This window comes from Primulina tabacum, chromosome 3, assembly GCF_025594145.1.
Source record: "Primulina tabacum isolate GXHZ01 chromosome 3, ASM2559414v2, whole genome shotgun sequence".
NCBI lineage: Eukaryota > Viridiplantae > Streptophyta > Magnoliopsida > Lamiales > Gesneriaceae > Primulina > Primulina tabacum.
In genome coordinates, this window is record NC_134552.1 from 12,916,550 (window position 1) to 12,939,288 (window position 22,739).

Here is a 22,739-nt window from a genome sequence, read left to right on the forward strand (position 1 = left end):
TGACTAACATTTTCTTTGTTTGTAGGCAAAAACTTGTGTGAGACGGTCTCACAGGTCGTATTTTGTGAGACGGATCTCTTATTTGTGTTATTCATAAAAAAATATTATTTTTTATGCTAAAAATATTACTTTTTATTGTGAATATCGGTAGGATTGAATCATCTCACAGATAAAGATTCGTGAGATCGTTTCACAAGAGACCTACTCTTGTTTGTAAGTATATTTTTAGTAATTGAATGCAAATCATGGCATGTCTGTGTGTGTTTTTTTTTTCTCGAATTTTTAAAACTGATTTTGTTATGTTGTGTACTTGTATAATATTTTATTTTTAAAAAAAATTTCTTTGAATTTTAATAATTTTTTGTAATTAGTTTGATTTATATTATAAAATATAATGGTGAAATTTTATTTTGTCGAGAGATATTATATTAATTTTATTTTGGTATAATTTGACTGTGAAAATAAATAAATAAATAGAAATCTAACTCATATAATAAATAAATAAATAATATTTTTAAAATCCACTTCCTTTTTTTGCCCTTTGAAGCAACCTGCAACTCATTTTGATTACTTGTGTGATCGTTAAGAGCTTCACCGTTCCAAAAACCTTGAGATCCGAAGCTCTTTCCATGGCTCCCTTAGCTCCTAAATCTGGCGACGCCATTTTCGCTAGCGTTGAACGCGTGGTAGGTTTAGCGATCGCGAAGGGAAAATTTTAACAAGCCCTAACAGTTGTGGTTGCCTTTGTTTTCGGATCCTAGTTATACATGTTTTTACTATTCAATTCTTGTTCTGTAACTCGTATCTGTGTTAATTTTTGTGTAACGTTCTCAGAATGCGGAGCTTTTCACTCTGACATACGGTGCTATGGTGCGCCAACTGATCACCGATCTGGAAGAGGTTGAGGAGGTTAACAAGCAGCTCGATCAAATGTTTGTAAATGAATCCCTCCTGTGTTCATATTCTTCATTTGATCGATTCTCCAGTTTACCCTGTTGATAATTGCTATTTTATTTTTCTGAAATTTAGTTCGACTTTAGAATGCATGTTTTTGTTATTTTTTCCGTTTTAACCGTTGCAGGGGCTATAATATTGGAATCCGTCTCGTTGATGAATTTCTTGCGAAATCAAATGTTTCTAGATGTGTGGATTTTAAGGAAACCGCGGAAGTCATTGCAAAGGTCGAGTCTTTACTGCTTAGCACCACTTCTTCTCTTTTTCCTGTTCTCTGCTGGTTTTTTATTTTGTTTACTTCAATATTGGAACAGTTATAACTATTTAAAGCTTTGTTTTTAATCAATCAACTGTTGGCTGAGTGAGATCTAGATAGCATTTGGTATTGGTTGGTTGCTCATTACAGTGTTAATGATGTTGTTTCATTTTTCTTCCAATCTTTTGCGGAGTTATTATCTAACATCCTAGTTCTTACAGGAATATCGTCATAGCCTGAATCATGGCAGTTGTCATGACTAAGTATGATTCAAAGCCTTGGCACAGCAAGGTGCAAACCAATGTTTCAGTTAAAGTGAAAGTCTTGAATGATGTATACGTCTTGTAATGAGATACTTAGATTTTTAGCAATTTGTGTTAGACAATTCTAGAGACATCGGCTCTTCCCCTTTGAGCTAGCTTTTATGTCAGAGATAGACTCAAGTCCATGAACTTAACATGATATCACAGTTTTTACCACCATTATGTGTTAGACGCCCTTATGGTCATGAGTCACCCGTTAATGCCTTGTAAACTTCACGTTTCAGTTGTCCATTCTTGGATGTGAGAGGGTGCGTCAAATGTGCCACATTGTCTGAATTAAGTTATTGGGAGCTCTATATATGGAGTTGGACAATCCTCCCCCCTTGAGCTCGTTTTTGAGGTGGAGTTAAGTCCAAGTCCGTGATTTATGAATTTGCAAAAGAGTTTCTCAAGTTCATGAATTTTTAATGGCAAGAGAAAGCAGAGGGAGGAGTGTTTGGAATGATTTTGGAATTGGGATTGTAGTGTTTTACGTTGTGGAAACTAGTTTAATGAATGGAGGAGGCATGGAATTGAAGTGTTCTTGGTTTATGCAATCGAGCGTTTTTAGGTGATGTCGGGCATGGATTCAGTTGGACTGGGCCATTGGGTTATTATTATTATAACACGAAGAAGTGCGCCTTGCCCCCCAGAAAGCACACAGCTTTTGAAAAGGCTGTGCCCATTGGCTGTCCCGGGTCTTTAAAAAACCCGAGGGTTAGGTGACTTAATAGTTGGATGTCCCTGAATTCTTATGGTTCTCTAGAGTGTTTGGATCTCTAGTTTTCTACTTTCATAGACAAATTGTTGTGTTCCATACAAGTTTCCTATTTTTTTACGCTCTTGATGTCATTCAGCAATGTTTGGAACATAAGAAATATTACAACTCTACTCCTCAGAGGTGCGGTTTTTTGTAAGGGATTATTGCCTTATAGCTACTTGTTGATACCTTGATGGTTGTGGGAAGATTGAGATGGAAAACATGAACATGGACTACACGGAAAAATTTGGAAGAGCTTCTGTTATTCGTAATTGGTTCTACAGATTAGGAATTTGAGAATGATCTGGACTGGAATCGTGCTAAATTTTGTCAAGAGAAATGAGCGTTAAGCAGTTTGAACATCAACCTTATTAATTTTGACGATGCAATTATGCGAGTTACATCTGGTAGGCCTTTGGAAAATGGAAGGTTGAGGCTATTCTTATTTCCCTCAAGTGTAGACTATTCTGAGACGTCATTTTTAAACGAAGAAAGCTTTTGTGAGCCCAAATTTATTTTTTGTTCACCTAAAGTAACCAGAACAAAATGTTTTCTTGATCATGATCAGTCAAGTTTGAATACCACATAATTTTTAAAACTTTACTTAAATACAACTAAACTTTTATAGAGTGTATAAAAGTCTAGATTGAATATCTCAAGAGTTTTAAACTTCATGAAAGTCATTAAAAGTCTAGAACCAATACGTTCTCTTAATCACGTTTTTAAAGCAGAATATGTTGCAACACTACATGATTCGGGGTAGACTTGCCTATAATGAAATGATGATTATGCTAATCTCTTGGTATCCCTCTGTTTTTTTTAATTATTTCTAGAATACCCTTCCATAGTATCTATTCTTTATATATATATTTTTAGAATTTTCTGTAACACATCTTCTCTATAGATAATTAATGATGAAAGTCATGATACGTGAAGTTGTAATATATGTGTGTGTGTGTGTGTGTAAAAAAAATGTCCAACCCAAAACGTGTATTATTATTACATAAAAAGAATCTAGACTTTAGAGAAAATGTCATCAGTATTATAAAAGTTTACGTGTGAATTTTGTTCACCATCTATTATATTATTTGGCAAATGATTGTGTTGTAGCGTCATTGTTTGTGGGAGTTTGCATAAAATTTCTTACACTCACCAACGTTTTTAGCTTTATCGTTTCTCGAATCATCTAATGTCCGATGATTGGCTTTTTATTTTAGATAGACTCTATCTAGGTTAGCTTTTATCTTTGAATAGATTATTGTTGACTTGCTCCTTGTGAAAGATTATTATCTAAGCCAGTGCATCAACTGACTTATTCATCATACTTCCCTTGATTTGTTGACGTGTAAATACCCCCTTTTAAACGATGGCTTGAAATGTTTTATCGAATCCAATATTCAAAACCTGATATGAACAGGTTGGATTCAAAATGTTCCTGGGTGTCACTGCATCTGTCACGAACTGGGATGTTGAGGGAACAACCTGCAGTATAATTTTGGAGGATAACCCACTTGTAGATTTTGTCGAGCTTCCTGATACCTGTCAAGGTCTTTACTATTGCAATATTCTAAGTGGAGTAATCAGAGGAGCTCTTGAGATGGTGAGCACATCGGCCTCTGTTATCATCTTCTTATGTTTGTTTCAATATGTGTGCAGGTGTATGTGGGAATAAAATTTTAAATTTAGAATTATCAATTTGGAAAATGCCTTGCTTTGACAACCCTCTAGGCATGGTCATATCATATCTTACATAATTCACCCTCTTGGCAATTGTTCAAGAATATAACGCTAAAATTGGAAGGCGCATAACCATAATTTTGTTAGATTAAAGATGGTAAATTCATCTTCTTGGAGATGTGCTTTAACAGTAACCATCAGGTGTCCCCCTTTTTCATATTATGATGGAGTTAGTTGTCTAGTTAATTGAACGAGTCACGTCCGCCTGGAAAATGTTCGACAATATCAGTATTCGACAATATCAGTATTCTTTCCGTGACTATCAATCATGATGGTAAAACTTCAAAATCATACAATTCGATGTTTCTTCCCTTGTCTTAGGTGTCTATGAAAACTGAGGTCACATGGCTACGTGACATGCTTAGAGGGGATGATGTATTTGAGTTGCAAGTCAAACTTCTGAAGCAAATTCCCGAGGAATACCCATATAAAGACGACGAGTAATGTGCCTCATTACCCTTTAGGTACACAAAGTTTCTTCCTATGTCTACGATTGATGGATCTCAAGTCCTCTTCGGGTTATGCGGCAACTGTATCCTCTTTCATCTATTGACATTTTTCTTGTCGAAGTGTATCCTTCTTTGTAGCGTTAAAATTATAAGCCCTTATTTTTCAGCTGAAGAGGAAAAGTTAAACAATAATGGGTCCTTGGAGCACATAATATTTGGCCAATCAGTTCCAGTATCGAATGGGTTGGCTCTGGTGAGTTAGTTTATAGGGCCTAGTTGACATTTCGTGCATTACATTGAGTGAATCTTCGATTTCCAGATGATTATATAGCAATTATTGTGTGTTTCAGCTATTTGGGATGTCGAATTCGGGGTATTCCTTTTGTAAATTAACCATGCTACATTCTCCCAAATTCTCCTGGCTGATACACAAGCCAACAAATTTTGCCAAGTTTTTTCATTTTACAAAAAAATAATGTTCGACAATACAGTGGAAGTCTGTAGGAATGGGAACACTATTCGTAAAATGAGAGGTAAAATCGAATTTTTTAAACACCCCCCCCCCCCCCCCCCCCCCCCCAAGATGAAGTTGATATTCATGCTAAAAGCGCAAGTCGATAGTGTTATTTGTTGACTAAATTAGTAAATTACTAAATCAAATGGACCAAATGTGTTTCGTGTTAATAGGAATATGTGTTTTCAATTTGATTTGTGCTTGAAAGAGGAGTAGGTCTTTTATGACACGGTCTCACAAATCTTTATCTGTGAGACGGGTCAATTCCATCGATGTTCATAATAAAAAGTAATACTCTTTGTATAAAAAGTAATATTTTTTCATGGATAACCTAAATAAGAGATCCGTCTCGCAAAATACAACCTGTGAGATTGTTTCATACAAGTTTTTGTCTGGAATGAAATGCTTTTATGGCCTAGAACCGATATTTGTTGTGCTTAAAGATTTGGTTGTAATATTTTTTTTTTAAAAAAAAAATTCCCATTTTGTGGTGATATTGTACCTATTATTATAATTTGCAATTTGAGCATTGTGCACGTTGGGTTTATTTATGGGTGAAATTTGACCAAACAAATGTCGTCGCGGTGACGCATTATTATCAAACCAGTTTAATCTCCAAATAATAATTTTAAATATATTTGTACTATCAGTCTCATATTATATGAATTTCTTATTTCGAAAAATACTAAAGGCATAATTTTGTCCGGAAAGTAAACTAGATTAGCGTGATTGGAGTAAGGAGATACTTTTTATTTTGTTAATAAAAGAAAAAGCACCTAAAGTCATAATCACCAATCATTAACACCAAATCATTAGACCATTCACACATCTTTGACATTAAATTAAATAAAGTACACAAAAAATTTTGTTAGACAGTCTTAGGAGTCAACGTAGTGAGACAGTTATCTTATTTGGATTACTCATAAAAAATTATTTGTTTTTATGTCAAATGTATTATTTATATTGTAACGCATAGTTTGGTACATGGGATAAGAGATGGATTGATAAATAATCTTTCTTAGAAAGATAAAATGTATCTTCTATTAGGTGTGATAATTTTAATTTAATGATAAAATACACTATAAATGACTTAATTGCCCTCAAATTATAAATGATTTTTATAAATCTATGCTAGTAGGTAGAAATTAAAATCAAATAAATATTTTTATTTATTTTTTATATATTATATAATATGATAATTATATAAATGAATTCGAGATAATTATATAAATAATTTTTATAAATATCAATAAAATTACTAGTATCACTCGATTGACCTTAAAAATTGATATTTGACTTGATTCACAAAATCAATGGCTCAATTATCATATTATATAATATATAAAATTAGGTAAAAATAAATAAATCATGCGAGGAAAAAATATGAACTCAAGCAACAACTTTGAAATTATAAAATTTATTATGATAAAGTTAATTTTGTCATTGCAATCTAATATATAAATTTAATCACTCTTATTAAAATCATACCAAACATTAAATATAATATCCTACATCTTATTTATCCTTAACTTATCTTTATATTATATATCACATGTTTATCTTATCATATGTACCAAACTATGCCTAAATATATATAAAATTGACTCGTTTAATGTGTATGAGTTTATCAGAGTAAAGATAAATCCTTATATATGTGTGAGGCGAACGCGGTATAAAACATGTTTGAACGAATAACATAAAAGTCCAAAAGCCTATAATAAATGTTGAATAAGGTTTTGCCTAAATAAAAGAGAAAGCTAAAGCAGATTCGATTATTATATTATATGTACTAAAAAATACGAACAAAATTATATTTTATCCAAATGTCCTAAAAAAGTCGTCGTAAGTAGCAAAGAAAAGAGAATAAGAATATGCAAATGGTTGGATGGGGCCAATAATAATAATAATAAATTTCATCAAATTGACTCGAGAATCAAAATATAAAATAGGCACATAAAAAAGATAAAATTCTATCAAATTTCATCAAATTGATTATTGTTAGGGGCCAAAAACCAGAAAGAAAGAGAAGCCGACCAAATGTTTAAGGCAAGACAGAGGGAAAGTTTACATCTTTAAATATTATTAAAAAATTCCACACATCCGATAAAATCTCATCAAATTCAAATTTAATTTTAAAAATAAAAGCCAAAATTCTAGGTAGCCCGCATAACTGCACAAGCATCACTCAACGTAGGTGAATCAATCAAAATATAAAATAGGCAAAAAAAAATTTTAAACAATAGTAATAAAATATTGAAAGAAATAAGAAGGTTTTTTCACAATGGCCAAATTTTCATGTTCCACCATGCCTTGTAATATGGTAGGCAAGGAATCTAACCAAAATCCACACTTTTTTTTTACAATTGACACTCCCTTTTTCACTTCACTCCATCACCATGTCCCTCTCACCTACTACCCTCCAATCCTGCCAAAAGTAAAAGCTTGTTATGTTTGCCTTTCCTCTTACATCCTTGTTTCTTGGTTTCTCTTTTTCTTCCAGGTTCACTCTACATTCAGTTACCTGCACTGACTACATACAGTGATTGAACATCTTTATTGACCTGCATTGAATATTTACAGTGATAAAACATCTCAAAAGTTGGACCAACTAGAGAGACCGATGTATACAAAAACTATTTGATCCCAGATTTTTTTCTTCGGTGGTAATTCCAGGTTAGACTCATGCATACAAAAACTGACTATATTTGGGGTTTTGGGGTGTATATATTCACACATGGCCCTCACAGCCCCAAATATATTGGGGCCGTTGGATCTGTCTTCCAGCTCCGAATTTTCCAGTAGTTCCATGATAACTAGTAGATATGAAACACACATGTCGCCATTGTGTAAGAAATAAAAAATATGGCAAGTTTTATATGACAATATAGGACGCAACCTTTAAAATAAAAACTACAGAAACATACATATAGTGCACTAATCACGGCTTCCCATTTAATTTTAATAATGGTATTAATATGTAGTGAGCGCAAGTAAATTTTATTGCACTTTGCACTGTTACTGTTTTACACTTTCATCAAAACTGGAGTTTAGTTTTACTTTCTCTTCTTTATATACAAAGACCATCTTTTGACTCCATTGTTTCCAGTTAGAAGTTGATCTGCGAGACTGTGAGAAGTCAAAAGACTACTAGCTTCCTCTATAAGTGTCCATGATAGCGTCTCCATGTCTCTCTTCTCTATATATATATTATATAGGGACGCATGCAAATACCTACTCATGGTTGAAGATCAAAGGCAACAAAGTGCAATCAATAATCATATAGTAAAGGCAAAATCCTAGTCCTAGATGATAAAGATGTGTGCCTCTGTAATGACAGAATTTATGTCTGTCTTTAGGAAATGTGACTGATCCAAGTTCCAACTCAGTCATAAAGAGGTGTTTGCTAGTCAAACATATAAAGTGCGACGGTCCTATGTTTTTATACATGTAAATGTTTTGAACATATAATCAGGGCAAACCCAGTGTGGGTAGGAGGTGGCCTTCCCCTCGGAACATAAAAATTAATAAAATTTATGTAATTTTTTTAGATTTTAAAGTTTCACATTCTATCTAATGCACAAGAAAGGGTAAAATATGCTTATAAAGAGGTGTTTGCTAGTCAAACTTATAAAGTGCAACAGTCCTATGTTTTTATACATGTAAATGTTTTGAACATATAATCAGGGCAAATCCAGTGTGGGCAGGAGGTGGCCTTCCCCTCGGATAAAAATTAATAAAATTTATGTAATTTTTTGAGATCTTAAAGTTTCACACTCTAATGAACAAGAAAGGGTAAAATATGCAGATATTTAATGGATCAAAAGTAAAATGTAGTACTACAAACAAGTGTCATCGCCAATAAATTCGTAAGAAAAAGAGTGACCTCTTTATTAAAGATTCAAACATGGCATGATTCATAGTGGAAAATAGAAGGGCCCTCTCATTCATGGATGGAAGTGGAACAGGTCCCCCAGTGCACGGTGGCAACCCAATTAGATTAAATGACTTATATACCCCTCATTCTCCTCCAGAAACTGTGTCGGTGAGCAGACAAAAGGGTCAAATTCTCTATCCTCACATAATGCTTTGTTTGGCTATAAATAATTTTCATCTTCCCAAGTACATTAAAATTAAAATTATGCCAACAACCAGAGGTAGTTGCAAGCATTGTTGTTTCTGAGAGAAAATGACAAGACAGAAGCCATGGGAGCTACTAGAACAAAACATCTGTATCTAAAAAGTCATTAGGTATTCACAGAATCTTGATATAATTATTGGAAAATAAAATTAGAGGAACCAAATTATGTACCAATTAAGATGCCCATACATGGGGCCGGTTTTGAAATTTTTTATGGTGAGGACTTGAGCACTATGAGTCCATGCTTCACCGAGTATGTGAAACATAAGGAAATTAGAATGATTGCCACCATAATGGTCATCAAAAACCTTACTGTCAAACATGACTAAGATTCGAGTCTGCCGTAGGAAACACACCACATTTTAGAACCAAAACATTCAAGTTAATCACACAATTAGCCGTGAATGATTCCACAGAGTCCAAACAATCCTAATCTTATAAAAAAAAATTGTTTTCAAGTCTTACTTAGCAGGATCATAAAGATCGCCAACTGGGTTCTTGGAAAATCATTCCTATCATTTCCACTCAGGCATCAAGTTCTTGCAATGCTATTTTAATTAAGAAGTTAAATTATACTCTTTAAATGGTTTAAGTGGAGTGGGGCCTTGTTGATATCAGCAGACAAAATAATGCAAGCAATAAAGAAAATGTAATGTGACAATTTAATAATAATGCACTAAAGAATAATAAAGTAGTCAAAGGCAGTGAACTCACCATTTTTAAAATAGTAAAGTTGTCTAAGAAGGTTTTGGGGTAGCTTGCTTGAATGCAACAATGGGAGCTATTCTACAACTCCTCCTCTGATGCTCTAACACAAGTTGTTCGGCAAACCAGTCCAGTTTCTCGAAATTGCTTTCTTCTCCGATCCTCTTCCCATTAAAGAGGACCGATTCAACATTTTTCTGCTTCAGCATGTCATCAGCTGCTCCTACTAGCATTTTTACTTTGCTCAGGCTAGCGTCTGAATCGGTAGCAGCGCCATATTGGTTTGAATCGGATCCATTACCCTGCGACTTGAAGCGATAAAAAATATGTTAAAAATTCCCGTACAGAATTTTGATGTAAAATAACCACCTAAAACAAAAAGGCCATTGGTGCCGACTGCTGATGAGTGATGCCCCACTCAATTGTTTCCATTCCATCTGGGAAGGCGGGGTGTTGCTTTAAATTAGTACTTAAAGGGCTAGCAACTAACAAAATGAAGCCACTTAATGAAAAACAACTCAGTCGACTGCAAATCATTTGGTTCCGATATTTATCAAATAATTCATCACAATTTCCCATCTCAATAATATATTCCAGGAAACAAGTGGGATTTAATTATCAAATCCTTATCATAATTATAAGATTCTCCCCTGAGCAGCCATATGCTCCAACAGTATAATTTCTGTTTTCAGTCAATTTCAAAACCATACCATTAAATGTAACTAAACAAAGATTACAATCACTAAAAGTGCACACAGTATTGTACACCTGATAATGATTTAACAAATAAGACCAAGAAAATTATTTTGCACTGCTAAAATCTTGAGGCAGGACCATACAAGAAAATGAGGAAATAAAGCCCCACTCTAGTCCTGTCATCAGCAAATTTAGGTGCTATATAAGTACGGCAAAAAAGGAAACGAAAAGCAAGAAACAATTCATTTTCAGATCACATTTTCGTCAAAAAATGTAAACATTAATGTTAAAATATTTATTTCTTCTGAACCTGCAATTGCTGTAGAGAGTCATAAATTAAGGTCAGGAGGACAAAAAATAAAATATTAACTTAATACCATTTTCTTGCCATCATTAAATTGCTAAAGGTATGTTGAATCATTCATTTAAATGCGTGGTCCACACAATCATTGACGTGAAAAATTTTAAAAACTTACAAGATTGCTAGCTGCCTTTCCTTATTTTGTCACTGAAATTATGATTATTCTATGCTGGAGTATATTAGGATTACTGTACGCCGAGTATTTTTCTCTTTAAGTCCATGCATTTTTTTACACTTTTTTCAAACCAATATTTAATAACACAGAACGTATTAAATATATCCAACCACAAAGGAATTGATGAAAGATATATTTGCCAACAGGAAACATTCAAGACCTGAAATAACTGCACTTAAGAGAAGGCCTGGAAAATTATCCCTGTGACTGTAACAATAGGAGCATTTGAACGTAATTCCTTGCAAAACCTTTGCCACGTAAAAACAAACACTCACCTTGAGTTGGTATTAATTTGGCGAAGACAACACCATTTGCCAAATCAACAGCAATATATTGACATTGATTAAATTTATCAAAAAAATAGCATATTTAGTCAACATGAATATTATGTTCCCATACCGTAAACCAAATTCGTTGATCATTTAAATGAAAATATCGGTCTCTAGCGACAAATATATACAAATCATCACTACCCTTTGGCCTCCTCCTGCTGTACTCAACTCTGCACATTCTCTCTTCCAAAAAAAACAACAGAGTATTAAATTGCATGCCCCCAAAATGTCCAGCTTATCACATTAAACCCCATCCCCATCCCCCAGCCTGTCTCCTTACCCCAAAACTTAGAAACTTTTAAGAAAATTCATTAATAAAATTTGGTTTTTTTATCATTCTGTCGTACCCAATAAGTAAATTTGAAAGCTCAAATACTGCTACTTAGAGAAAGATTGATGGCCCCATATTTAATAGAATTATCCATGTTGCTAAACGTTTGATTGATTAATTCTCATGGAAGGATGGAGCCTGGTGATAGAAGAAGATGTGGGCCAATATGAACATATGAAAACAAAAACTTTGCCCCTATTATCATTTTACATTCCAGTTCATCTAACTGGATAAAATTCTTGACTCCATTGAAAAAATAGATGAAATCGTTGTAAATCTGGTAAAGATAGATAATAGAATTTCTATTAAATGTATATAATAAGGATAAAAGGCTCCAATTCAACGACATTCGGTGGCCAGCCTACGGAGACCGATCGTACCAACCGAGACTTTTGTTGTATTAAATTTAATGTTGTTGATTTCGTACCTGAACGCGGACGTAATTGCTGACACGGCTCTGCCCGAAAGCCATGGCCACGGCGTGGTCCACTAACTCCGCCGAGCCGGAGCTGGAAATCCGGGCCAGGGGCCGAGCCCAGTCCTTCGCCTTCCATTTCTTGACCTGGTCGTAGTCGAAACTGCCGGGCAGGAGCTGCTCGCCGGCTCCTAAGGAAAGCACCAAAATATCCTCAACCCCCCTCACGAAAGGGAACTCCTGTTTGTTATGCAGCACGTGCGTGATAGCCGCCGCCGTGGGGTTGTTCATGGTCAGCCCACCGTCCACGGCCACGCAACGGGTCGACCCGTCGACCGACCTTATACAAATCGGGTCGAACAAACCGGGTTCGGCTGACGTAGCCATACACACCTCCCAGAGGTTGAAATCGAAGCTGTCTGTTTCGAGAGCATCAGCTCTGGAGAACAGAAACGGCGCCGTGCTGGTGAGATCGTAGCATGGGATCAAAACCGGTTTCAGCGTGTCTTTCAAGGTCAAGCTCCGCCCAGTTTTTTCATCCTTGAACGCGTCTCTCATCGCCTTCTCCAAACCGGAGGTAGCCGAACCGTCGACGCCGGTTTTGCTGAAAACCCGCTTGAAGATATTGCCCTTGGAGTTGCGCGGTTTGGCAGAGCGATAGAATTTGTTGCCCTCCGCCGCGAGGAACCTCCAGGTGTCTTCGGCTTCGAAAATCGACCGCTTCTGATCGTTGGTGGCGAATAGCATGGCGGTGAAAATCCCACCGACACCGCTGCCGGCGGCGACGTCGAAATAATCGGCGATTCTGGCGTTCGCATCCCCCGACAGATTCTTCAGTGCCGTTTCCAAATACGACAGCGCTTTGCCCGATAGAATGTTGTGCATCCCACCTCCATCAACGCTGAGAATGCATATCTTCCCCCTCTGGTTCTTCATAGACTGCACCCCATTTTCACCATTTACAACGGCATCATGCCGGCTTTGCGGCTGCTCTTCCATCTGCTTTGGAACCCAAAACTTGTCATCATCGCAGCCAAACAAGAACTTGCTCTCCAATATGGAGAAAATCTCGTAGCTCAATTTATCCGTATCGATACTGGGTTCTTGCATTTCAACCGCATGATTGTTAATCTTTTCAAAATCAACACACGCCATAAATTTATATTTCTAAACAATATATCTCTTCACGCCAAGAAAAATCTCCTCTCCGTCTCCTCACATAAATTATGGCGATCGAGTAAGAAACGAGTTTCTATGTATATCCTGAGATTGCAGGCTTCAAAATGAGACGAGGTCAAATGATCGATCAAAACTAAGAAAAAGAAGAAGAAGAAGAGGAGGGAATTCGGCAAACGAGACGTGGGAGAGGCAACAAAACAATATACAATACAATTCAGTTTTCTGCACACCCTCTTTGTTTTGCTTTGCCTTTTATAATTTATTTTTTAGTATTATTTATTATCCACACAAAATATATATATATAGGTTTTTATTTATCGATAAAAGTTATGTTTTAAAAATTACTACTAGCTTAAACAGATATTTAAATTAGTTCCATTTTTTAAAATAATTTTATTGAAATCAGTTTTTTTGAAAATTGTTTTTTTTTTAATTTTTAAATAAAAATATAAAAATCAAAAACATAAATGTTATCTATATGGATAATGTTGTTTGTAAATATAATTAATGATGTACTTTTAATGTATTTTATGTGTTAAAATATTGATTGAAATTGTGTGGATATCAAATATATATATATTTATTTAATTTCACAAAGGATATAAATATTATCTCTTACTTTTTGTCGTTGACATTGATTAATACGTCACGATGATCTATATTATCTAATGATAAAAAAAAAAAACTAAATTTTCCTACCTTGAAAAAAATTACAAATTAAATCAAAAGATTGGAATTAGAAAATATAAGATGGTAGCGAGAAACTTTATAATTAATTTATATATAACACAGAAACTCCTATGATTAGTTTGATGTATCACATATCAATTTTATAAGACAGATCTTTTACATTATTCGATTAAAAAAATTATTTTTTTGTCAAAAATATTATTTCACTCGCATCAATTTATCGTTCGGATACCTGCTATCTATATATATATATATATATATATATATATATATCATTTCCTCGAACTGGTTGTTCGTTGTTCAAAAATTTTTGTTTGGACAGTTCATATCATCTATACGTAATGTTTCGATCTATCGAAAAAAAAATTGAAAGAAGAACGATTTTAATCCATTTTAGAATCATCTTTTTTTCCCTTGTTAGCTGATAATTTTTTAAAATAAAAAAAAAAAAAATTATTACAGTGCTGTCTGTTACTGAATTACTTATTCTTAGGCAAAATAAATAATAAGTTTGTATATATATTTTATAAATATCTAATGTGCATAGCACTAACTGAGTCATTTTTATTTAATTATATTTTACAGATAAAAATTTTTCAGCTGCAACATAAAATATTAGCTGATGTCCGTTTCAATCATTTTGTTAATTAATAAAAAAAACATCATTTGAATTCTTCTCAGATATAAAAATAATTTCTATTGATTTTAATTTTTAGCCAAAAATCATTTTTACCTATCAACATTTTTTTTTATAGAAACTACGATAAATAATTAAATAAGATGCACATAGATTCAAATCAGAGCACAAAAGTATAATTTACTTTATTATAAAAACATCGATTATTTGTACTTCATCTAACATTAATATTTTAAATTTTTTAAAAATATCATATTTTAGATGCAATTGTAAGTAAAATTTAATCTCGAATTTACATATAAAAAACAACAATTATATTATAATTATTAATATATACATAATAAATATTATTTATTAATAATATTAAAAGTGGCAGGCAATATTGCCGATGATGGTTGTGGTTGAAACTTTGAAATGACGTGTGGGGTATGCGACTCCTACGCATTCGTCGTCAACCAAATGGACACCCACGAGTTACGCTTAATTTTCTTCAATATAAAAAAAATAAAAATCATTCATATTTCCAACGATTTAAAAAAATATAATTTTAATATAAAAAATAATATTTTTTTATTAATCGTATCGAATTTGAATGAGTTTTTATGTTAATAAATTAAATAATATTCCAAATCATTACATTATTCATCCCATCAACATACGTACAAGCGCTCAAATTTGGCAAATTTGAGGTTGAATGGGTTATGTTGTAGTCTAGCTATAATCGGGTTCGGTCGACCCTACCCCTGCAGCAGTTGAATGGGTTATGTTGTAGTCTAGCTATAATCGGGTTCGGTCGACCCTACCCCTGCGGGCACTGCCTGCAGGGGTCGATCCAACGGCTCGTATTTTTTTGAGCCAATTTTTTTTTTTTTTTTACATGGAGGTGGGCCCGGATCACTCATGTGGAGTGATCCGGGCCGTTCATTGCCCGTGCAGGCACTGCCTGCACGGGTAGGATGAAACAAACCCTATAATCGAGCTCGAAATTGATTATACTAGCAACGAGAGAGAGGATGGATGTGTAGGCAATCTTTCGTGATTTAGTCAAAACACCCATAATATCTATTTCATCAAAATAAAAAATTTTAAATTTAGTTTTTTTATAAACAAAAAAATAATCGAAAATTTTTAGACACTCGTTGGATTAAAGATTGATTTTTTTTTTTTTTTTGGTCAATAAACAGAGAAATTGCGATATTGATTGATGAGACTCTTCATCACCAAGACCTGTTGCTCATCTATGGGTGGATGTGCTCCAGTTTCTTCATGTTTTGTGTTGGATCAATTCATAGGCCCGATTGGGTTGGGCCTCCACTTCTAAGCCCAATTCAAGTTTTGGCTTAATTATGACAAAACTGCCATTCCAATTCTCAAAAAAATAAATAAATAAATAAATAAAAATTCCAGTAATATATATACACATTCATAATTTTTATCGTTAAATTGCTTAATATAAATTAATATCTAGGCATTTTCACTGGAAACCCAAAAAAAAAAATTTTGTTAAGACGTTGCTAATGATCTAAAAATCGAGACAAAGAACAATTTTTATATACTTATCTAAAAGGAACAACCTAGTAACATCAATCTAGGACTTAAGGAAAATTTTATATGCTTAAAAATTTATTAAGCTCATAATAACCCAATATTATCATAATAAACTTAACTACAATTGTATATATAATGATTATTAAAATATTTTAAGACCAAATTTCAAACTCATATTTTGTCAAATGGACGAAACTATGCTGCCACTCGGAGATCTAATCTAAGGCAAAAACTTGTGTGACACGTTCTCACGGATTGTATTTTGTGAGACAGATCTCTTATTTGGGTCATCATGAAAAATATTATTTTTTATGCTAAGAGAATTACTTTTTATTGTGAATATCGGTATGGTTGATCCGTCTCACAAATAAATATTCGTAAGACCGTCTCACAAGATACATGCTCCTAATCTAAATCCAGCGCAACCTTTAGATAGATAAGTGTGAGATCCACTCATGGAAGTATAATATTTTATAATATGTATTATATTTGGTGGAGCATAAGCCTCACATGTCAAAAATCTCAATGGGGAAAATTTAGAATCATTCAATGTAACACTAGTTGACCAAGAAAAAGGTTCCTTTTGTATGTTTGAAACTTGGTAGACCACCCAATTTTAATTGAGTTGGTTATATTATTTAACTACTAAAACAAAACACACCACTGGAAATATACAACTTAGCAAATAAAGTCCATAATATCTTTTCCAATAGAAGATAAAATCATATACTCGAATAAAATATATGTATCAATAGCAAATAAATAAATATAATTATAATGAATAAGCGTAACATGAGACAGTTTCACATGTCTATATATATGAGACGAGTCGATACAATTCATATTTGTGATAAAAAAAAACATTACTTTTAACATAAAAATAATAATTTTTTTTTACGTAAAAAGTAATAATTTTTAATGAGTGATTCAATTAGAATATTGAGCGATGAAACTGTTTTATAATAATTTTTTTCATTAATTAATTAATTAAACACCAAGGGAGTGTTTGGTTTGATGGATAAGGTGGGTTTATTTTTTTTAACCCACCTTATCCCTCGTTTGGTACGCGCGATTATTTAACTAAGTCAATACCTCATATGAATCACCCCCTAGAATTATTTATCTAACTCTTAATCCTTTCTATTTTCCAATTTTATCCTTCTCCTATATCCAAACTCACCACCACTTCCCGCCACAACCGCAGCCACCGACCACCGACCGTCGCCGGACCGCCGCCGGCCTTCGTCGTCGCCGTCGTCACCAGAGTGGAAGAAGAAAAAAAAAAGAAAAAAAGACAATTTTGTCCTTTTATCAAAAAATTCAAAATTATCCTACACTTAAAAATCATATCAAACATAACACCATATATTACATTTTTACAAAAATCATTTTCTTTATCATTTACTTACTAATCATTAGTTTATTTTATCCACCAAACCAAACGAAGCCTAAATATACGTTGTGCAAAAATAATAATTAAATAATCTATTCGTGATAATTGGTGTAAACCGTGTGAAGTGATAAGCAGTTCGGTGGACACGGTGATACGTGGATTTACAGAGAGAAGGTGAATCGATTGTGTGTCCCCAAAGCTATCAAAGCGAGAATTTTTTTGAATTTACCATTTTATAATTAGTAAATATAAATATGTAGGAAGGGAAGAGATGAGAAAAATTTGCCTGAAATGGTGGTTTGTTGTTGGTCAACATCAGAACCCCTAACCCCCCCTCCAAATTAATTTCCTATAAATGAATCAAATTTGTGAACAAATCTCTGAGATGTAAAAACCCAAGAAGAAAATCGGCTGTGAAAAGCCCATTGAAAGTTGGTTGTATAAGACTGTTGAATTTTTGTGCGTACTGTCTTTTTATTTTTTCGCATCAAAGGGTTATTATATTCATTCTCGTCTTCGTCTCTCTCTCTCGATCTAACCCTTTGAACGTTTTTCCCCAGGTAAAAAGTTTGTCGTTTGGTTCTCTTTGCGGGGAGCTTTTCAATTTCTTGTTCATTATCGTGATGGGTTCTTGGTGCTGGATTTTGATTGTCTTTTCGGTTTCTTGTTAAATTTGAATTGAATGTGTCGATAGTTTGTGGGGTTTTTTTTTCGGTTTTATGTTCAACGCGTTTTTCAATGACATTGATTATTTTTTGTTGTTTTGTGCGTGTACGGTGTATCTGTCGTAATGTTGTTTTTGAGTTGGAGGAATCCATTGATTTTCTTGCTTTTTTGCGCATTACAGATTGACTGCTGTATTCATTGTTTGATCACTCCATAAATCTGGGATTTGTGATGTGGGTTTGCAAATTGGAGGAGAAAAGGAATCAAAATCGTAGTTGGAATTTAGAAAATTCGAAATAAGGGTGAGATTAGAGTATCGCAATTCATTTGAATGAATTGGAAACAATTGTAGCAAAACATAACATGTAAAAAAGGCAATGGTGACCACTACATGGAGAAAATTTGTATGTTGGAGGCCTTTGGCTCGGAATGAGGGAGAAAATAGCAGCAGAGGAGGTGGTGACATTGGCAGTCATGTCGATGGTTTATGGTGGTACAAGGATTCTGGACGACATGTTAATGGGGAATTCTCTATGGCAGTTATTCAAGCCAATAACATATTGGAAGATTACAGCCAGCTGGAATCAGGGCCGTTGAGCTTATCTGAGTCAGCTCCTCATGGGACTTTTGTTGGGATTTATGATGGCCATGCCGGACCCGAAGCTTCACGGTTTATAAGCGATCATCTTTTTGAGAATATGAAGAGTATGCGCCTTGTTCTTACTGTATATTTTACTCTTGTGTCGTTTCCACTGAATTATTTTACATATTTTTGTTTCCATATTTGCATATTATGAGATTTTTAATGTGGATTTTTAAAATATTTTGATGTTGAGATGTTTGTAGGTCCAACTGGATGATTTTTGTTAACAGTGGAATGTATGCTTTTTCTTCCTCCAGAGTCATTTGTTTTTTTTTGTAGTTTTCTACACTTAATTTCAGCTTTAATAATTATCATATACTGTCTCACACTGTATATATTCTCGTAGTCTTCACGGAAAAAAACAGAACAAATAAAACTTTGAAAGAAGGGAGAAGTATGCAGTCAAGATTTATGGTACTTTCAATTATTGTGAGAAGATTCTTTCTCAATACCAGAATGGATTACGATGCCTTCTTCCCAATTGGTGGTCAGAATATTGTTTTCGACTACTTGTAACTGATTGCCACCAGGCACCAATAATATTTTCAGTTCGAGTAAATCAAAGCTAGTTGTCTTAATTTTGTATGCAGCTTTAGATAAAGAATCCGGTCTATAGAAATTATAGTGTGTTTTTGTTGCAAAAAAATTCTTCCTGTCATGCTTTGCAATTGTCAGCACTCATATATGGTCCCCCGAATCTTATCTTGATTATTTCACGTACCATTTGTTTTTAATATTAGGTTTTGATATAAAATGCAACTGCTTGGTCTGTGATCGAATAGAGTTTTGTTTTGGACATTTTTTAAGTTTGCTGATGCATATGTTTACTCACTTGACAGCTCTTCATGATGCAGAATTTACGACAGATAATCAAGAAATGTCGGCTGATGTGATAAAAAATGCATATTTGGCAACAGAAGAAGAATTTCTTTCTCTGGTTAAAAAACAATGGGAAATTAAACCTCAAATTGCCTCTGTGGGATCATGTTGTTTGGTGGGCATTATATGCAGTGGACTCTTATACATTGCCAATTCTGGGGATTCTAGGGTGGTGTTGGGAAGACTAGAAAAGGTCAAGAATGAGGTTAAAGCCATGCAGTTATCAACTGAGCACAATGCAAGTTTTGAATCTGTCCGGGAAGAATTACATGCATTACATCCCAATGATCCCCAGATCGTTGTTTTAAAGCACGGAGTTTGGCGTGTGAAGGGCCTTATCCAGGTAACATTTTTTTCGGCACAATTTAATAGATGGGGCAGTTGGTCGCTCCACCTCATATTTTTCTTGCCTTAGGTGACATTCTGGAAATGGACGGCTAAATTTTTTTACCTGAAAAACGTGACCGCATTGATATTTATGCCTACACATTAATCAAAATACTGTGTCATTTTCACATATCTTGATATTTCATGGTTGACAAATATATTTCATGGTTGACAAATCCTGACCGTTGTTTTGATTATGTTAAAGTTTAAGGTAAGCCCTCTAATTCTTTCTGGGATCAGTGAGTGAAGATGGACCCAGATATGTGAATATTGTATGATGCATCTAATCTTGATCGTCACGATTCACCCTTTTTCTCCTGTAGTGCAAAATGCATTGTCTGGAAAGTGATTTTGTCAAACATTTTATTTATTATGAATATGAAATTATTGTATCCCAAAACTCTCAATTTTTTATTTTATAATTAAATAAATTTATACCTACACTCTCGACTTTCGTAGCTAATTTGATTCCAGGTTTCAAGATCGATAGGCGATGCGTACTTGAAGAAACAGGAGTTCAACAGAGTGCCATTGTTACCAAAGTTCAGACTGCCAGAACCGTTTGAGAAACCAATCCTTTTGGCTGAACCATCAATACATGTCCAAAAACTTTATCCTGAGGACCAGTTTCTTATTTTTGCTTCAGATGGTTTATGGGAGCACCTTAGTAATCAAGAGGCAGTCGACCTTGTCAACAGTTCTCCACGCAGCGTAGGACATCTGTCACTTGAACGTTCTTATTTCTAGGTTTTTAATTTGGCAGTCGCCCTTTATCTGAGGATAAACATTTATTTTCATCTGCATATAGATATAAATTTTCTTATATTATTTATCTAAAATATAAATTTTGCCCCGCCTTGTTTTGTAATTTCGGAGCATTATGGTTGAGATCCTTCTATCTTTATGCCCTCTTTCTGTATCAAAATCTTAGTATTATCCCTGTTTTCTGCTAGCTCCCACCCACTCTTATTGTCTCTAACTTATAGTTCTTGTATTTTATGAGACACAGAGAAGTACCTTTTCTTGATCTTGGTGGAACTTAATAGATTTATGGCTAACTGCATGCACTAGCCTACCTTTTCAAGTGGAATTGAAACTTGTGAAAGTTGTGATTTTCCTTGAATATTTTTTTTCACAAAGAGATCCTTTCCTTGTTATATTACAGGGTATTGCTCGAAAACTTGTCAAAGCTGCACTGCAAGAAGCAGCAAAGAAAAGAGAAATGAGATATTCAGACCTGAAAAAGATTGACCGAGGAGTGAGAAGACATTTTCACGATGACATCACAGTTATAGTTCTCTTCTTAGACTCTCATTTGATCAGTCGCAGTTCCTCCCACGGCCCGATTCTCTCAGTAAAAGGCGGTGGAAATACTTGGTAAAGCTTCTCTATTAACTTGCAGACTGATTTTCTTAGAACTAGAGGATTTTTATATGTAGCGTGAGTTTATTTTTTCTGGGATGTCACCATATTTTGATAATGTTAATGATTATGCCAGGAAGACGTGATGAGTTTGTGTTGTCTTGAATTTTTAGCCGACTGGCATATGAAACAAAAAGATAAATGGTGTGATAAAATGAGGATACTGAATTTTTTTGAGAGGATAATTTAGGCTGCCCTTAGTCAAGTTGCTTATGTGTTTGAGTGAAATATATGATTATCCACACCATATCTTCCCACTGTAGAGACTGCACATGATTGTGTGAAACCCTAACTTTCAAATTGATTCCGTTGTGTTTCCAAAATTCCAAATGGTGTTCTGTTTATAATGTATGTGGACGAGCATTGCTTACTTTTGAAGTAAAATATAAAATGATTTGGAAATAGTGGTTGTTTTATAATGTAATTTTCAAAAGAAATTTGTGACACAAATTGTCAGTTTTAGGAAGATATGAAACCTACATTGCTGATTTTTCTTAGCTACACTTGGAATGTTTGCCCTCTATGATAGAGTGAAATTTTAGTCCTTGGATCGTCAGACATCATGTCAATTTTCATTAAAATATGAGGATTCATTTTATCTATTCGTGTTGTAATATGAGGAGAATTGTTCAAAAGAAAAAAAAAAGCATTTAAAACTTGTTTTTGCGTATATGCACCAAAACCGTATAAGTTAATACTCAGGGAGTTGAACTCGTTTGCAAGCTTAGACAAATTTACTCAATTTTATCCGGCATGTCATGATTCATGACGTGCGCGACATCTGGTATATCAATAACTTGTCCTGCTACGTCGGAAGCAACCAACACCTTGTATCTCTTTAGTTTTAAAACCTTCGAGGCTCGTTTCTCTTTGTTCTTGCGACATTCCACCATGCAATGTGGTCACACGATAACCTTCTATATCAAGCTTTAGCAACATCATCAGCGACCTTCCTCTTGTTAAAAAATACAATAGCAGTCTTATCCCGCAATTCATCAAGAAAATTTTCAGTCTAAACATTTTATTGTTCTCCATCATCATGATAACACGCTGAGTAATAAGATCGGTAGCCTTTCCCGCTGTGCCGATATCAACGAGACGCTCAACTGAACATGTAAGTAGTTCTATAAATCCTTTTCTCATCAAGGTCCCCGTCCTCAATTTCTGGTT

At 34.1% G+C, this 22,739-nt stretch overlaps 3 protein-coding genes and 1 long non-coding RNA gene across 9 annotated transcripts; 2 read left to right on the top strand and 2 right to left on the bottom strand.

Moving 5' to 3' along the window:
* The first annotated feature begins 522 nt into the window (after nt 1-522).
* On the top strand, nt 523-4,811 carry LOC142540494 (uncharacterized). 2 transcript variants are annotated; one of them, XM_075646693.1, is made up of 6 exons: nt 523-686; nt 835-932; nt 1,082-1,181; nt 3,690-3,872; nt 4,331-4,473; nt 4,626-4,811. In XM_075646693.1, the coding sequence occupies exons 1-5, from the start codon at nt 630-632 to the stop codon at nt 4,451-4,453; spliced, it is 561 nt and encodes a 186-aa protein (XP_075502808.1). In that variant the 5' UTR covers nt 523-629; the 3' UTR covers nt 4,454-4,473; nt 4,626-4,811. The 2 variants fall into 2 exon arrangements, with proteins under 2 accessions (XP_075502808.1, XP_075502806.1); XM_075646691.1 differs by having other exon boundaries at nt 4,331-4,811.
* LOC142540495 (uncharacterized) lies at nt 1,290-3,682 on the bottom strand. Its single transcript, XR_012819106.1, has 2 exons — nt 3,017-3,682; nt 1,290-2,461 (listed from the first exon to the last, which is right to left on the bottom strand). It is a non-coding gene; the product is annotated as an uncharacterized LOC142540495 (long non-coding RNA).
* Nucleotides 4,812-7,194: 2,383 nt separating the features above from the next.
* On the bottom strand, nt 7,195-13,538 carry LOC142540496 (patatin-like protein 6). 3 transcript variants are annotated; one of them, XR_012819107.1, is made up of 3 exons: nt 12,138-13,535; nt 8,747-10,123; nt 7,195-8,690 (listed from the first exon to the last, which is right to left on the bottom strand). XR_012819107.1 is itself a non-coding variant. In XM_075646694.1 (3 exons), exons 1-2 carry the CDS (start codon nt 13,278-13,280, stop codon nt 9,848-9,850), a joined length of 1,419 nt encoding a protein of 472 aa, XP_075502809.1. In that variant the 5' UTR covers nt 13,281-13,536; the 3' UTR covers nt 7,195-7,533; nt 9,825-9,847. The 3 variants fall into 3 exon arrangements, 2 of the variants coding, with proteins under 2 accessions (XP_075502809.1, XP_075502810.1); XM_075646694.1 differs by having other exon boundaries at nt 7,195-7,533; nt 9,825-10,123; nt 12,138-13,536; XM_075646695.1 differs by having other exon boundaries at nt 7,195-10,117; nt 12,138-13,538.
* A 4,124-nt stretch (nt 13,539-17,662) lies between these two features.
* On the top strand, nt 17,663-21,774 carry LOC142540497 (putative protein phosphatase 2C 38). Of its 3 annotated transcripts, none has more exons than XM_075646697.1 (5): nt 17,663-17,746; nt 18,420-18,943; nt 19,721-20,103; nt 20,622-20,858; nt 21,313-21,774. In XM_075646697.1, exons 2-5 carry the CDS (start codon nt 18,616-18,618, stop codon nt 21,526-21,528), a joined length of 1,164 nt encoding a protein of 387 aa, XP_075502812.1. In that variant the 5' UTR covers nt 17,663-17,746; nt 18,420-18,615; the 3' UTR covers nt 21,529-21,774. The 3 variants fall into 3 exon arrangements, with proteins under 3 accessions (XP_075502812.1, XP_075502811.1, XP_075502813.1); XM_075646696.1 differs by lacking the exon at nt 17,663-17,746 and adding an exon at nt 17,786-18,132; XM_075646698.1 differs by lacking the exon at nt 17,663-17,746 and having other exon boundaries at nt 17,788-18,943; nt 19,736-20,103.
* The last annotated feature ends 965 nt before the right edge of the window (nt 21,775-22,739 follow it).

Bases quoted from the DNA above. Each gene is read 5' to 3' on its own strand.
- LOC142540494 (XM_075646691.1), top strand. From the start codon at position 630: ATGGCTCCCTTAGCTCCTAAATCTGGCGACGCCATTTTCGCTAGCGTT. The intron at 933-1,081 runs GTTTGTAAATGA...TAACCGTTGCAG, and splicing joins AACAAGCAGCTCGATCAAAT to GGGCTATAATATTGGAATCC. The intron at 1,182-3,689 runs GTCGAGTCTTTA...TGATATGAACAG, and splicing joins CCGCGGAAGTCATTGCAAAG to GTTGGATTCAAAATGTTCCT.
- LOC142540496 (XM_075646694.1), bottom strand. From the start codon at position 13,280: ATGGCGTGTGTTGATTTTGAAAAGATTAACAATCATGCGGTTGAAATG. The intron at 10,124-12,137 runs GTACGAAATCAA...TATCGCTTCAAG, and splicing joins GCAATTACGTCCGCGTTCAG to TCGCAGGGTAATGGATCCGA.
- LOC142540497 (XM_075646697.1), top strand. From the start codon at position 18,616: ATGGTGACCACTACATGGAGAAAATTTGTATGTTGGAGGCCTTTGGCT. The intron at 18,944-19,720 runs GTATGCGCCTTG...CTCACTTGACAG, and splicing joins TCTTTTTGAGAATATGAAGA to CTCTTCATGATGCAGAATTT. The intron at 20,104-20,621 runs GTAACATTTTTT...ATTTGATTCCAG, and splicing joins GTGTGAAGGGCCTTATCCAG to GTTTCAAGATCGATAGGCGA.